The sequence below is a fragment of the Rhopalosiphum padi genome, chromosome 1 (genome assembly GCF_020882245.1).
Source record: "Rhopalosiphum padi isolate XX-2018 chromosome 1, ASM2088224v1, whole genome shotgun sequence".
NCBI lineage: Eukaryota > Metazoa > Arthropoda > Insecta > Hemiptera > Aphididae > Rhopalosiphum > Rhopalosiphum padi.
In genome coordinates this window covers 63906398-63922503 of record NC_083597.1, presented here as the reverse complement: position 1 = coordinate 63922503, position 16106 = coordinate 63906398, and the positions used below count along the sequence as shown (strand labels likewise).

Below are 16106 nucleotides of genomic sequence, written 5' to 3'. Positions count from 1 at the left end.
TCAGTTTCAATAAAATTCAAACAGACAATTTCCTCAAAAAAAGTGATGGCTTCTCTGTTTTGGAATGCATAGGGAATTTTCTGATTGAATTTTTATAAAAAAAAAAATGAAACAATACTGATAGTTACATGGAAACAATTGAAAAATTGAAAGAAAAATTTAGTTTCAAGAGAAGAGGGCATTTACGCTCAGAAAATGTGAAACTGCTGCATGACAATGCACAGGGCCATCCCTACAATTTGTTGGGCTCGGGGCATAACTCTTTTAGCGGGGCCTACAAACAATTTTACAAGTGCATGAGCGTGGAGCCCGGGGCCTGACAATGCAACCCCTCATTCAGCGGGAATAACCATTTTGGCTTAAAAAATTTTCGGAAGTATCCAAACATTCGCTAAGACCGGATCTGACACCTCCAGATTGTTTTTGTTTAATCTGTTAAAGAAACACTCAAAAGGAATTCATTTTAAAATGAAGAAGTCATAACAAAGTTCCCAAATATTTTGATGAAAAATGTGCTGCATATTTCTAAAATGGTATTTTCAAGTTATTTCATCGTTGGGAAAAATGTATCAATTTGAATAGCAACTAAAAAAAAACAAAAAAATATGTCTAATTTATTATATTAAAGTAATAAATTCATTTTTAATAGTTTATTATAGTATATTTTTTTACCTTATTTATCGGACAACCCACTTATCTTCATGATCAAAAATTAATAAGAAATATATACTTTGTATTTGTTTAGTTGAATTCTTGGAAGTTAAAGGATACAGAAAAATCCAAAAACAATATTGCTCAAGAAAATACAGATAAATCTGGTAATTTATTGTATTATATTTTGGGTTGCGATTATATTTGGGTCTGATTTATTATTTTTATTTTTAGAAGCCCATTTATTAGCAGAAAAAAATCAAGAAATTAAAATGTTAAATTCAATAATATTAGGCTTACATAAAAAGTTATCTGCCGTTATGGAAACTGATGTTTCTGAGTATGAGATGTAAGAATGTTATATTTTAATGTTTATTAGTTATTATGTCTTAAAAAATATATTTAATTTAAACATTTTTATTAAGTTTTCACTGAAACAGGAGGTATTTATTATTACATTTAAATAATTATAAAAACCTTAATGAACATAAAATTTGTTTGGCTAAAAGTTTTACAATGTTTAAATATTATATTATCGTTAAATTATTCCTTAATTAATTACTGATTAACGATTATGTATACTTTATCTATAAATACTGTTTAATCATTGCTAATATGTTTGTAATTTTCTATGCATTTAGTGAGAAAAACCCTGATAGCATTTCAAAAGAAGATTATCAAAAATTATACAAAACGACTAAGAACAATGTTAAGCTAAAGGAATGTGAAAATCTATCATTGAAACAAGAGGTTGATTTGAATAACATTGATAAATATTTATATTTTATTATTTAGATATTTTACCTGAGTAATTTTAAATGTTATTATCAGATTAACAAGTTAAAAACAGAAAATGATCGTTATTCTGAATTCAAAACTAAATGTGAAAGTTTAGAGAATGATAAAAAAACACTTCAAAAATTAATAGTTAGTTATGACAACTCTATTCCGACAAATGTTAAAAGTGATACTAAATCTGGTTAGTAATTTTAGTATTTAAAACAAAATTAAAATATTTCATATTTTTTAAATTGTTAATTTTATGTTTAGAAACAGAAAAAATATTGGAGGAAAAAGATTGGCAAATAAATTTGTTAAACAATATTATTGCCGATCTTCATGCTAAGGTGTCTGATAATAAATTTAAAATTGAAGCACTAGAAACACAAATATTAGATTCTGGAGTGTAAGTACCTAAAATATAATAATTATCATGACTTAATTTTAATTTGTGGTATAATGTATATCAGTAGTTCCTAAATGTTGGCATGGTATGTTAGTGTCACAGTAAACCTATTGTGAAGATATTACTTATTAAAAGTTTTCAAATAGGTATTTAAATTCTTTAACGAAAAAGTATTTAGTTATTTATTTAAATATAAATATACAAAAAAAAGCATTTTAAATACTTAAATACTTTTTTAGATTTGTTGGTTTGTTTCAAATTCTTTGTTCATAAGTCTTATTAATATTTTAATGATAATTTTAAGTAGAAAAATTATTTATGTTAAAGTTGTATTGACTTAAAAGTTAATAATAATAATATAATTTGATATAAATATATTATAATAATTAAATACTAACGATATAATAATGAAAAACGCAGTGTTATTGAAACAAATTAATTCAACCTACTATATTACTAATAGTACAATAAAATAGTTTATCTGATAGCAATTTAAAAAATATATAATATAAAATATACTAGGCTGACATACCGTCTCCGCTCAGAATAGGTTCTGAATAAGATAAAAAAGGTGAATTTAGATATCCATTAACTTCTGTAATATAGCAGAACAGTACCTACCTTTTTTTTAGTCATGACTTTATTTATAATAATAAGTTAAAGCTGCTAAAAAACAATTCTGTACAAACCGAAAATTGATACTTTATCTAAACTATTTTTTTTATAGTGAAATATATTTATAAGTTATATATTTTATTATTACTGATCTATTGGACAACTTTGCATATTCTCAACTTCCCAGGATCTACTTTGATTAGTGTTATCAACTTTTGTATATTTTTACTAATATGGACGCTTTAAATTGGTTATTAATAAGCAGTAGCGGCACCAGATATTTTTTATTGAAGGGGAAGGGGGCGATACCTAGCCAAGTTTTTTTCTGATAGGGCATTTATGTATAGCTACTCGATCACCCATTAATTTGTTTATACCATATTTTCAGGAAACTATTGCTAAAAATGTTTTGGGTATAATAGTTTATATTTCTAAATAAATAATCAAAAAATATACCTACTATATTATTATTCCAAATATATAACAGTAAAGGTTCAAATTTCCTGTTTTCTTTTATTTGTATGTCACAATACATAACTTTTTATTTTTTAATGTATAAGATTTTAGAAATTGTGCCGTTAGTATTAGCTTTATTAAGTATTTTTATTTTTAAATGTGCAAAAAAAGCATATTTAATTTGAATATAACAATCAAACTTAATATAGCTTAAGTCAAGTCTAAAATCTTTACAATTTCTTTATTTCTTTACATATTTTTTACATTATGGAATCCAAAGTAGGTATAAGGTATAACCTTAAGTAATTATATGTTTTATGTAAGCTTGTCTTAAGGTTATATGACTTATGGTATATTAATGTGTTGTATGCACATTCGTTTTTATATTCGACCTTGTTAATAATAAGAACTAATATTTATCATCTTTTATTCGTGTTCACCGTGGTATTCATGGTATGACACTGTAACTGATTCTTTCCTGAAATAGTGTACCCCGCTAGTTAAAAAGTTAGGGAACCACTAAATTTGTTTACAAAATTTTACTTGATTGAGATTAGTTGTGAATTTTATTGTGATTTGTTCTTTTACATGGTTTTTTAAATATATCTAAATATAATTTTATACAAAATTTGTCTTATATTTATTTCCAGAGAACAAAACAGTAAAAAAACACGTTTAAGAACTACTCGTCTTTATTGCGAAAGATGTGAAATATTTGATTCTCATGATACTGAAGATTGTCCTGAAAAACCAGAATCTCCAAAATTCCAAAGGAAACGAAGAGTGGTTAATGATAGTTCAAATAAAATGATTGATGAACCTTTTTGTGTATGTTGTGATAGTAAGTAATTTCCTATTACCTTATATTAATATATTTTTAATGAAATCTATTATATTATGTAACAAATGGTTTTTTTTTTTTTTTTTTTTTTTAATATTTATAGTGTTTGGACATACAGCTAATGAATGTGACAACTCGTTAACATTTTAGTTTGGTTTGTATCATGTTGCTGATTGCTTGATATCAAGATAATTGTTTAGTAAATTTATGTTATTGTTATTATTATTATTTAGAATTATTATTCAGTAAGACTGATTTTAAGTACACTTTTAATTTAATAAGTATTCTAAATTAAAATTATTTATTTTTAGCCTATTATAGAATTTAAAATGTGATATTAAAATTTAGATGGTAAGTTACACCATTGATTATGTATTGTACTATATAATATAATTGATGATTATGTAGTATAATGTATTTACAACTTTGTTTATGTATAATATTATTATCATAAATTCATAACATTTAATACAAATTTATAAATGGCTCAGTTATAAAAAATTTAAAGAAGAAATTCACAATACTTTCCCAACATTATTAACAAATTTAAATGCTCCTCTTAATCCTCATTAATCTTAAATTTGTTTTTGGTGTTTTCATTGAATAAGGGTTTTCCTTTACATATTTTAGCTATAACCATATTATAATTCTAGTTAAATGTATGCAACTTATAATAATAATGTTTAAGTGTAATTATTATTTAATTATTTGAAGTATTATCAACTTATTTTTATTACAAAACAGATATTTTGTTTGTGAACAATGAACTAAAACAAATATACATATATGCCATATATTTTAAATTGTTTAACATTGCTGAATGTTCAGTTTAAATGAAAAACTTAATGTTAATTATAATTGTATTAACATTTGGATTAGACTAGTAATGAATAAAAATTTTGATTTTAAACATTTCACAAACATTGCATTCAAATTTCTGAACATAATCACAAAAAATATACACTACCAACCAACTAAAAACATTAAATTATAATAAATCCTTTTGTGGTAGTCTATGAATTTCAAAAAAATCTAATTTATGATAAATATTAATTATCTTCATTCTTTTTTTTTTATATCAACAAATAAATTTCCATCTAATAATATGCATGTATATTGTGTTGAACATTAATAAGATCACATTAAATTAATAATTTGGTAACTGATTATACTTTTAATTTGAATTTTATACATTCATAAGAAACTATATTTTTCACAATGATAATACAATTAATTATATTCTTAACAGTGATATACAATGTAACTTTTAAAATAAAAAATACATAAAACCTTAAGATGAAAAAATTAAATCAATATTGCATTGTGATAAGTCTATAATTTTAGAAGTGAAACACATTTAACAACATAAACAACGTAAACATAAAATAACTGAAGGTAACAATAAAAATAAATGTTGACTATACATACATAAATAAACAAGTCAAATTGTCAACATAACAAAACATAACGTAAATCAATAATCATATTATATGTCATTTAGCATTTTTATTTAAAATGATTAAAGGAGCACACTACACATATTATTTTTTCTTAAAACTATGATTCAACATTTATTTAATGTAATACAAATACATTTTAGTAAAATCTGATGTATGATGGTTAAAAATATATTATTTTGTGATGTTAGTTAAATCGATGTATGAAGCAATCGCACTTAAAGTTTGGATAGACCGTTATATAGTCACAGCTGTTTTAAATAAAATATACTTTAATCTACATAAACTTATTTTTTGTGGCATGTACTCCTTTAAAAAAATACAAACAATAAAAAAAATTTCACAGTAAGATTACTTACTGATCTGTATGATTCATATTACCACCGTACATGATCTTTGTACTCATGAAGTACACTAACTCTTTTGATGCTCTCATAACCTAAAATAATTGTAAAACTAAAACAAATTGACTGGACCAATCTGGCAGAAAGTCCTTTACTGAACATTAACATGCCCTCTTCTTTCCATAAGGCATTGAATGTACCAACAATAGAGTTTGTTCTTTGAACCTATGTAATTAATATTTTTTTCATTAATTTAACTTTTAATTTAATAATATATTTGATCAGCGATTATAGTAGAATGCAATAATATGTTGCAACTTGAAAAATATTAATAAATAGTTTAATAATATCTAATATATTAATAAGACATCAATTTTCATTTTAATTTATCAAGTACATATTATTGTGTCCAAAATTACAATTAATAGATAGGTAAGTTGCATTTGAATAAAAAGTTTCAGAAAAGGTCATAGGTAACTAGTGTCTCAGCATGACTTTTATTAACCTGATGATTTTTTAACAGTTATTTAAATAAGTTAAATATATAAAATATTTTTAAATGCCAAAATAATTTTCTTAAATTTAAAAAAAAGAAATCATTTTAAAGATTGTATCACAAAAATAATATGCTGCATTATACAACATACCCAAGTCTAATAGTTTTAGATGAAGATTTAAATCTAAGAATTTTGTCCAATTTATATTACCTGTAATCGTGCTCTTATTGTATCCATGGGGTTTGTTATCATAGTGGTAGTGAAGCCAGCTAATACTCCTGAAATGCTTTGCAAAAATAAAAGTGAAGTGTTTACTGGACACCTTTTTTCAAGTTGATCTAATTGTTAACAAAAAAACAAAATTACAATAATAAATAATATCATACAATGAATATTTTTACAATTGATCTTTATAGATCATTATTTTCATGTAATTCCAAAATTCTATCATCAATAAATTCAAAAGTTTCCAATTTAGTATAGTACTCTTATAAAAATAAATGTTGTCAACCTATGTTTGAAATAAATTAAGTTGCATGCTACCAATTAAATGTTTTATTAATTAAATAATTTAAGTCAATAATCGTTCAAATATTTAAGTATAGGAATAAAGCAGTGGTTCCCAACTGGGGGGAATTTCTCCTCAGGGTGGAATTTAGAATCTGCTCGGGGGGGGGGGGAGAAGGGAAATATAGTGATGATGGAACTACGAAAAAAATTATGTTATTTTTTAATGTGTAAAATTGAAATTACTATATTAGATGTAGAAAAAGGTAAGAAATAAAAACAGTTTCAAATTATTAAATTAACTTTTTTTATTAATATTTTTGTTTTTATATTCAAATTATTCAATAATATTTTCTTATACTTAATATTATTACTTCGTAAGTAAACTCTAATTTAAGGAGGTGGGGATGAGATTTTAGTAAATTTACAAGAGGGGAATAGAATGAAAAAGGTTGGGAACCACTGTGATAAAATATTGAAGTATAAACAAATCATTAAACATAGAAACAAGTTGGTCACTATTACAGTTAGTTTAGTTTCATAGACAACATTCAACAAAACTGTTAATCATTATTCATATAAATAAATAAAAACCTTAAAGTCACTGAGAAATAAACGGTGGTTAGGAAATTTATAAAAACGTAGTATCAAAATATAAATAAATAATAAATAGCAATTAGCAGCCAAAAAATATCTAATATAAATCATATTTAATGTGACATAGTGCACATGAGTATGGGTATAAAATCACTTACAAATACAAAATCCAACTTTGACCAAGTTAGAAATAGCATGTTTCATATATTAGAAAAACATTTTTATTACATTTTCTTATTAGTCTTAATGAATGATAATAGCTACTAACAATTGTGAACAGGTTTACTTATATAATACAGTAGAACCTCATTAGTCCGGACTTCGCTTAATCCGGACAGCCATTTATAATACGTAAATTACGCTAGTTTATGTCATAGATTAAAATAAACGAGAAAACAAATTCTAAAAATATCCTATATGTATTATGTATCATGTATTTTTAGGTTAAATATTTGTAAGACATACATATGTATTTATATTTAGTTTGAATAATAAATTAATATCCAATATATTTTTTTTTAAATTTATAATTTACGATTTTTGGTTATTTTGTTTAATCCGGACTTTCAATAATTCGGACAACCTAGAGCCCCATATAGTCCGGATTAATGAGGTTCTACTGTACATATTGTGTAATGAATACCCAAGATCGATCAAACCGAGCCCAAAAATACTATTTAAATACTTAAATACCATTCTAATAAAATTATAAAGATTAGAACAATAAGCAAAAAGAAATAAATAAAAATGTATCAATGAAGAATTTGCAAAATTGTGTTAGATAATTGAATAAATACCACCTACTATAAAAATAATACAGCAACACAACATTAAATACTAAATAGAAAATTTTAAATTATTTATTAAATTAAATTATTGAATAAAACAAAAAGTTATTTTTAATTTACATGTAACTGTAATTTGACATAAATATTAAATGGCTTAGTGAAAAAATACAATCTAGAAAGAATTGCACAATTATTTAATGAAATAACTAGTTGTAAATACCTTGAAATATTGTATAAAAAACTCCACCATAAAGCACTATTTGGTGCATAAGTGCAAACCGAGGCTATATAACCTCTGTAGAATCCTTTAAAACCATCTTGTTGATAAACACATTGAGCAATATCTAATGTGGTACGAAATTTTGATTTTGAAATGTCCAAATGAATACCCAGTGGACGAAAATATATCTAAAATAAAATAACTTAAATTTAATAATTCAATATAGTTATTATCAATAAAAATATCATTTTTCTTAATAGTTTAGTTAATGAAAACTACAATATTAATTTAAATAAAAACATCAATTATAATAGTTAATAATTATGATTTATAAATAAATTTAATGTTGGAAACATTATTGGTAATTAATTATAATCAATTACTTAGTATTATCTTTTTAAATTTGCTGAGTTAATAAACATTTATTTTAAATTGTTTAACTATTTTTACATATTTTATATTATATCTAAATATCATTATTAATATAATATAATATTATATAGTTTAAATGAAACATTAGAAATTACCTATTACAATTAACAATAATGTGTATACACTATTGTACAACTTAACACTAAATAAACAATATTTAATTTTTGATAATCATTATGTCATAATTACAGTTAATATTTATTCAATAGTATAATGAACCATACTAAACATATTCTAGTATTACTTCAATAAATAGATAAGCATGTTATGAAATTAATTAATTAATTAATTAACTTTATTTAATTACCATAGGTACCTATGGTCTATGAATTATATGGATAAAATTAAAATTTGACATATTATATATACTATAGTAGTATAGTATGTTTCACATCAAATGTGACGACTCAATCATTTCACATCAGGAGATGGTTTTTTGTCAGGGTTACTCATAATAGCGCATACATAAGGTGGGGAATTTAAAATTATTATATTTACAGAATTATTATTTACTGTTATAAATTTATGAACCATTGATTTAAATAGTCACACCATGCACGCGCTTGATCGATCAAATTAAATGTGCAACATACTATAGCAAAAATAATATAAGTACCTATCTTTAAACATCAAAATAATTTTATATTATTTATGAATAAATCAATAAATGATATACATAATATATGAAAAAGTATAGTATACTGCATAATCATAAATTATTCATTAGATAGTTAAATTTATTAGTAATAATAGTCATAATAACTCTAGATTAATACATAAGAATCAACCATACCGCATAAATATGTAGTAATTGTCATACACTTAAATTCAAATTTAATTCTTACTAAAAGTGAGGAATGAGGATGAACTAAATTTTCATTTAAACAATAAAAAATATATTACTAATAGAAAAATAATTTTGATATAGTTGAATTATTTATAATTGCTTAAATTTAATTATATTTGAATAGCAAAGTCTTAATTATAAATAGTAATATTTTTATAGGATAGAAAAACTTAAGAAAAATATATCCAGATTCACATTCTTAAATATTTAAGAACAAAGGTCAAAAGTACATCATTATCTAATGTAATGATTTTACACAACCAATAAAACTAAAATATTGAAAAATTATTGATTATAATTAATAAATATGTACTATCATCTTTATCAAAAAAGACAATTGTATTTTCATCTATTCCTGGTATTATAACAAAATATTTATTTTTATAAAACAAATTTTGGAATATAAAACAGACTTACTATTTTATTTTTGTTTGTATTACTAGTTGACAAACCGAGCATCATCAAATGTTGACTGACCACATCAAAAGGTACGATTATTGTTTGGCCAAAAACAGACGCCACACCTCCCGCAACCATTGATCTAATTTCAGGCCATTGTTGTAAGTATGGAGCTGTCATATGTCTAGTTTGTTCGTATGCGCCAATGTAAGCTGCACCAGACAATACTTGGGCAGAACTTACCCAAAAACCACGATAAAGTCCTGACATACCTTCTGTATGATAAATACGATTAGCCGCATCCAGCAAACCTAAAATCAGAATTATTATATAATAATGAATCAAAGATGATTAATCAGATTAAAAAAAAAAACCATTACAAATTAATACTTATTTTAAAAAGGTTAATTTTTTTTTTAAACAAATTAGAATTTAAAATTTTTATTATTATAAATAATTTATAGGTTCTTAATAACAAAGTTAATGTATTGTACTGATTTAAGAATTATAATAAAAAATTATGGTCGTTTTGTTTAAAGTTATCTACTAACATTTATAGTACTTATGTACACTTTGTTATCCCAAACCGGTTGTCAAAATAACTTGATAGTTGTCATAACAAGTCAGGAAAAAACATAGTGATCGTTGTACTACCTTGTACATCAAATATATTTATTGTTAATTTTAGAGTACAATGAATTTTAAAATAATTAACATTACCTTTATACATTTCTCCATGTTTTTGGATTTGAAGTCTTGTTTTAATTAAAGTCAATGGATAGAGAGTACAGCGAACACAAAACGAGCTTAACATACTCAATGGTAAGAATTTTGTCTTGTCCATCATATCCCATTCAATCGTTGAGACATGTGATCTTGAAGTTAACTTACTTGGTTCAGACATTTTTCTGTTTTGTTTTCATAGAAAATACAAAGCGTATATTAAATGTTAGAGCATATTTTTTTATAATATTTACTTATATATTAAAAGAAACAGTAAAAACAATTTTTTAAGCACTTGTACATTAAAAACACAAAATTAAAACATTTTTAGGTAAGTGGCTGCCTATTCGCATATTTGAATTTTAAATAATTAAATGCAATTAATTTTTTTTTTTAAAACGGTTGGAGTACAACAAAAAAATTGTATCAATTTAATCTGAAAGTTTTCTGGACTCAAATACTACAGTATTAGGACTAGTGACTCTAGTACTACTGAAAAGTAAGTAGTCAAAATAATCTTATATTCTTATCGTTAAATACGATAAATACGTTATGGTATCAATAAACCATACTCTATGATTGTATCATATTATCACTGTAACCAAATACCACAACTTTTAGGTTAATACTTGTACGCAGGTACATTTTTAAAATAAAGATAATAAAATACCTAAACAATTTAAATTTAAAATTTAAAAAATTAAAACGCATCTACGAAACTAATTACCAAATTACCAAATTCATAAAGGTACCTATAATTAAGAAAAATGTCTGAAGATTTTCTGAAATGCCAACTAGGCTTTTTAGGAAACACCGAAGGATCAGCATATTTATCTCAAGGTAAATTATTTAATGATTTTTGCTGTTTATATCTTGAATACTTACTTTATATTTAGGTAAAAGTACCGTTTCTGTGTCGGTTGTTGGACCATTTGAACCCAAAGCTAGTAAATGCATGTATGACCGTGCTACCGTGGATGTGACTTTTAGACGAAAAACTGGAAGCATAAGTACTTATAGATAAATATTAGTTGAGTAAAACAGTAATTGTTTATTTAAATTTATTACAGCTGTTCATGATAAAATGTTAGAAGGTATAATGCAATCAACATGTGAAAAGTCCCTAGTTGTTGAACAATACCCCAGGACAACAATTGTTGTAACAGTCCAAGAAATGCAGGACAGAGGAAATGTATGTGTAGTTTATTTTTTATTTTTAAATTTTTAGTCTTAATGATATAAATGTTGTTTAGTTATTGTCCACTTGCTTGAACGCTTCTTGTTTGGCTTTGATGAATTCTGGTATTGCTATGCATCATTTATATGCAGCCGTTAGTTGTGCAGTCACCGAGAACCAAGAAATCATTCTCAATCCAGATGAATCACAAATAAATGTATGATGATTGTAACTTATGAATAAGTAAACTTCCAGCTGTATTAATAATGTACAAATTTATATATATTTTTCAGTCTTCTGTTGCATATTTTACACTAGTGTTTGCAAACTCTGAAACCAGGTTTCTGTTAACATCACATACTACCGGAGAATTCTCACAAAAAACATATATGGAATGTATGAACAAATGTTACACAGCTAGTAAAGAGGTTTTTAATTTTTATGAAAATGTCATAAAAAAAAGTTTTATTTTCAATTAAATGTCTAATATTTTACTGTTTGGCTTTTGTTGTATTAAATGTTGATTATGTAAAACAAAAAAAAACTTAAACATAATGTTAATTATTTTTGATTGTGAACCTCTTATGTGAGCAATAAATTTTCATACCATTGACCTTTTTGAATACAGTTTATTTAGAGTATTTAAACCAACAAAGATAAAAAAAAATAATTTTTTTGAATCTGGTTATGAGGCACTTTCTATTTCCTATCATTTTTTTTTGACACAAAATTTTATTTTAAGTTGAGTTTCGTGGAGTGGAGCGGTACGAGGTTACCCCGCAAAATGTTTGTCCACTACTCCGCTTGTCAAAACTTTAAATACGTATAACTCATAAACTACTCGCCCTAAATTTGATTTTTATGTATCAAAATACTCAGAAAATTATTCTGCTTTGGAATATGAAATCAAAACTATGTTGTCTTTCAAAAAAGTAAAAACTTAAAAAAATATTTAAAAATATAATTTTTCAATAAAAACGTTATTTTTTTAACAACTTGAAACTATGTAAAAAAATGTTTTTAAAAACATGAATATTTTTTGAAATAATGAGTGTTATATGATAAAAGAATTACACTGTAAATATATATATTTTGTTATGGTAAACACTAAAATTTACAAATAAAAAAATGAAAAGACAAAATACTTTTTCAACTTGTTTATTCCAATGCCTTTGTTTCTATAAACACATTTTCTTTAATACTGGATTTAAAAAATAATTTTTCCGTTTATGATATAATTGCATCAACCATTTTTTCCACAAAAAGTTTTTTTGTAATTAATTTATTAATTACTATTATCTATTTCGTATTTACTATTTTGATCAAATATTTTTGGAACAGATGCTTTTGGGGAACAAAAAACTATTGGATCAAATGTATTGTAGAACTACAGATATTATCACGTTCATACTACTTTTCTGTTATCCTTTTCGAAAACTTTTATCACATGATTTTTTATCAGTGAAAATTTCCTCGTATGGTGTAAGCAAGCCCTATTAACTATAATTACTAATCACTATTCAGTAATTCAGTTTATTCACTATATTGTGTAAGAACCAAGGAAGTTATTGTAATTGTTATATGTTTTGAATTTTCTATAGGTGATAATTTCATTAAATTAAGCTTATGCAATAGGTACCTTATTATATTAATAACAAAAGAGTAATATTATATTTACCTCAATAGTATCAAAATGGCAGATTCTGAAAAAAGCAACGATGCAGCTCTGGAATGGTTGAAATTGAAAACGGACAAAGGCCAAAAACCAGATTATCAAGTTAGAGCTGAAATGGAAGATGTTGGCAATAAATTTTTAAGGAAATTTAAAGAAAACCCATTAGTGCCTATTGGTAAGTTAATTTACAAATTAATAATGGTGAGGGAAAAATTAGTTTCCTCAGTTATTAAATTTTATAATATCTTGTAAAGACCATAAGTTGATACAGAAACATTCAGATACATTGCATTATATTAACCTTTATGACTGAATATTTTCATAACAGGAGTGCTACGGCTGATTTGCTGTATTTATTTTTTCATGGTGAATTGTAATTTAACCATCACATGTAATCTATTTTATGGTTTTTCTTAGTAGGTAAATTATTCTATTTTTTTATGTTTCTTTTAATAACCAATATTTGCAATTAAATTAAAATATTGCTACATTTTAATTAAGCGTTTATAAAAATAATTGTAAATAATGTTATATTATTTTTTTTTCATTTTTAGGTGCATTGGTTACTGTTGGATTTTTAGGTGTAGGTCTAAAGAGTATGTATGATGGTAACAGAGTAAGATCTCAAATGATGATGCGAGGACGTATTGCAGCTCAAGGATTTACTTTAATAGCTATATTAGGCGGTCTGTTTTATCAAGGAATGAAAGCATTGAAAGAAACTGAAGAAGACACTCATGTAACTGGTTTAAAATAATGATTTTTGCCAAGTTACATATTGTTCTACAGTCCAATTATTTGTTTTATTTTTTATAACTTATAAACTTAACATTTTACACAGATTACTTATTAGCACGCTATTTAAAAATTGGCGTTTGCATTTATCTTATATTTGTATATATTATTAGTTAATTAGAAAATATAACGTCTTGATTTGAATATCAATTTTGAGTATCTATAACTTATTGAAATAGGATATTGGAGTCAATTTCTTGGTGGGTATTTGACTTAATTTTTCACAATGATATATTTTCAATTACTTATAATAGACATATGTATAAGATTACACAGTTTCAAATTTTACTCTAGGATATTTGTTTCTTTATTAATTTCATACTTTTCTGATAAGTAAGTACTACTCGTGTATATGTATTATACATAGTACGAATATTAATGCTTGGATTAATTAATAATTAATACTTGATTTGGTTTGATTTCATATAAAAATTTGAACATTTCAAGTCATAATGTCACATGTTGAATTATTATTTATTTATTATTATTATTAATGTATGGACTTTCAGCTTTAGTTTATATAGATCACTAGATCTGTCACATTGCCATCATAAAGAAATATATTTTTTAAATTTACTATAGTACTATAAAGATTAGATTTTTTTTTGGTATATAATACCATTAATAACAATTGGAATTAAAAATTTGCTACTTTCTAGTACTTACATTATTTTAAATTAATATTTTAAAAATATATCTTTTTATATATTTAAATAGATTATATAAAATATCCAAATACTACAAGAATTTTTTGTTTATGTTATGTTTAATTATGATTTATGATATTAAATCTTAAATACAAATTTTTTTATAAAATTAATATTATAATAATATAATTTAAACAAATACAGAAAAGTCTTAATCAATAATTATTATATTATTGAATATTTTTATTGTTAAAAATAGGAGTGGCATCTAGCGGCTAGCAATTCTTCATACAAAAAATAAGAGCACAGAACTTGTTTAGACAAGCTTTATTATTAACAGTTTGCAATAATTAAGTATAACTTAAAATGATCTTAAAAAGGTGATCAATTTTGAATATAATAATATATTAGGCTTGATTATTTATTATTAATGTATTTTATGAAAAATTATGCTGTGTATTAAATGTGCCTAATCATAATAAATGCAGTGTGACCCTCCCCCTCCCATATCACAACCAATGAATAAGGTTTATATTTTTCATCATAATTAAGTCTAAAATAGTAAAATAGCCTAAATCAGACTGCATGTGTAGTAATCGTAAAGTATGCTACATTAATGAAAAAAAAATACAAAATTATTATCACGGCGCGCAGTATAGGCATTTTAGGTACAAGACTGTCGTGAATCCGCTTTTATGGTATCTCATCAAGGAGTTTTTACACTGCCATTTTGTTGGAGCAAAATGACGTGAGTTCTAATGACCTACTAATAATATTAGTACAGTTATTGCAGTTTTAATTCGATAATAATTTTAAAACATATTTTTGATTTTAATTTATTATAGAGTCGATTTTTGATCTTTCAACTCATTATTTATTATTCTTAAAATATCTTGTATTTTTAGAAATTTCTATGGAAAAAAATTCAGTTTTAAAATAATGTTTACAATTTTAACTGAAAGGATTTAAATTAGACTTCATAATAAATTCAAATATATTTTAAAAGTAATTATCAGAGTCAAACTCAAATCAGTACGTTGAACTCGTAATGTGTAAAATTTAATTTTAAATTACTGAAATTGATTATCAATAAGTAATTTTTTGCAGTTTATTATTACTAATAAAATACTAAGTATTAGTATTTTATACTAATACTCTTTAGGAAGGTATTTTCGCTTATCATTATACATGTATAATGTATATAAGTTATTTATTTAATTTATTGAATTATCAATGAACAATGAGGCTATAA

General features: G+C 24.0%; 4 protein-coding genes across 8 annotated transcripts in view; 3 read left to right on the top strand and 1 right to left on the bottom strand.

Annotated features, from left to right (window-relative positions):
* The window catches only part of LOC132918512 (CAP-Gly domain-containing linker protein 1-like), a 32127-nt gene extending 27965 nt beyond the window's left edge, over positions 1-4162 (top strand). For all 5 annotated transcript variants that reach the window (XM_060979770.1, XM_060979768.1, XM_060979771.1 and 2 more), the window contains 7 exons: positions 746-818; positions 886-1000; positions 1293-1401; positions 1483-1630; positions 1702-1837; positions 3559-3749; positions 3853-4162. In XM_060979770.1, coding sequence (XP_060835753.1) covers positions 746-818; positions 886-1000; positions 1293-1401; positions 1483-1630; positions 1702-1837; positions 3559-3749; positions 3853-3899 — 819 coding nt within the window. In that variant the 3' untranslated portion in view covers positions 3900-4162. The remainder of the gene's footprint in view (positions 1-745; positions 819-885; positions 1001-1292; positions 1402-1482; positions 1631-1701; positions 1838-3558; positions 3750-3852) is intronic.
* A 1399-nt stretch (positions 4163-5561) lies between these two features.
* LOC132918513 (solute carrier family 25 member 44) lies at positions 5562-11058 on the bottom strand. Its single transcript, XM_060979773.1, is given in 6 exon segments — positions 5562-5775; positions 6258-6385; positions 8160-8178; positions 8180-8347; positions 9856-10148; positions 10558-11058. Coding segments are annotated over 6 exon segments (984 nt in total). The 5' UTR covers positions 10742-11058; the 3' UTR covers positions 5562-5583.
* Positions 11059-11198: 140 nt separating this feature from the next.
* On the top strand, positions 11199-12350 carry LOC132918514 (exosome complex component RRP46). The gene is made up of 5 exons (XM_060979774.1): positions 11199-11400; positions 11457-11570; positions 11631-11752; positions 11814-11954; positions 12031-12350. The coding sequence occupies exons 1-5, from the start codon at positions 11328-11330 to the stop codon at positions 12214-12216; spliced, it is 636 nt and encodes a 211-aa protein (XP_060835757.1). The 5' UTR covers positions 11199-11327; the 3' UTR covers positions 12217-12350.
* Positions 12351-13182: 832 nt separating this feature from the next.
* Positions 13183-14357, top strand: LOC132918516 (HIG1 domain family member 2A, mitochondrial). The gene is made up of 3 exons (XM_060979775.1): positions 13183-13338; positions 13424-13587; positions 13967-14357. Exons 2-3 carry the CDS (start codon positions 13431-13433, stop codon positions 14167-14169), a joined length of 360 nt encoding a protein of 119 aa, XP_060835758.1. The 5' UTR covers positions 13183-13338; positions 13424-13430; the 3' UTR covers positions 14170-14357.
* Positions 14358-16106: the final 1749 nt, after the last annotated feature.

What these genes read in the sequence shown, in the direction of transcription:
- LOC132918514 (XM_060979774.1), top strand. Translation starts at nt 11,328, where the DNA reads ATGTCTGAAGATTTTCTGAAATGCCAACTAGGCTTTTTAGGAAACACC. An exon ending in ATCAGCATATTTATCTCAAG is followed by an intron (nt 11,401 to 11,456) that starts GTAAATTATTTA and finishes CTTTATATTTAG; the next exon opens with GTAAAAGTACCGTTTCTGTG. An exon ending in AAATGCAGGACAGAGGAAAT is followed by an intron (nt 11,753 to 11,813) that starts GTATGTGTAGTT and finishes AATGTTGTTTAG; the next exon opens with TTATTGTCCACTTGCTTGAA.
- LOC132918516 (XM_060979775.1), top strand. Translation starts at nt 13,431, where the DNA reads ATGGCAGATTCTGAAAAAAGCAACGATGCAGCTCTGGAATGGTTGAAA. An exon ending in AAACCCATTAGTGCCTATTG is followed by an intron (nt 13,588 to 13,966) that starts GTAAGTTAATTT and finishes TTTCATTTTTAG; the next exon opens with GTGCATTGGTTACTGTTGGA.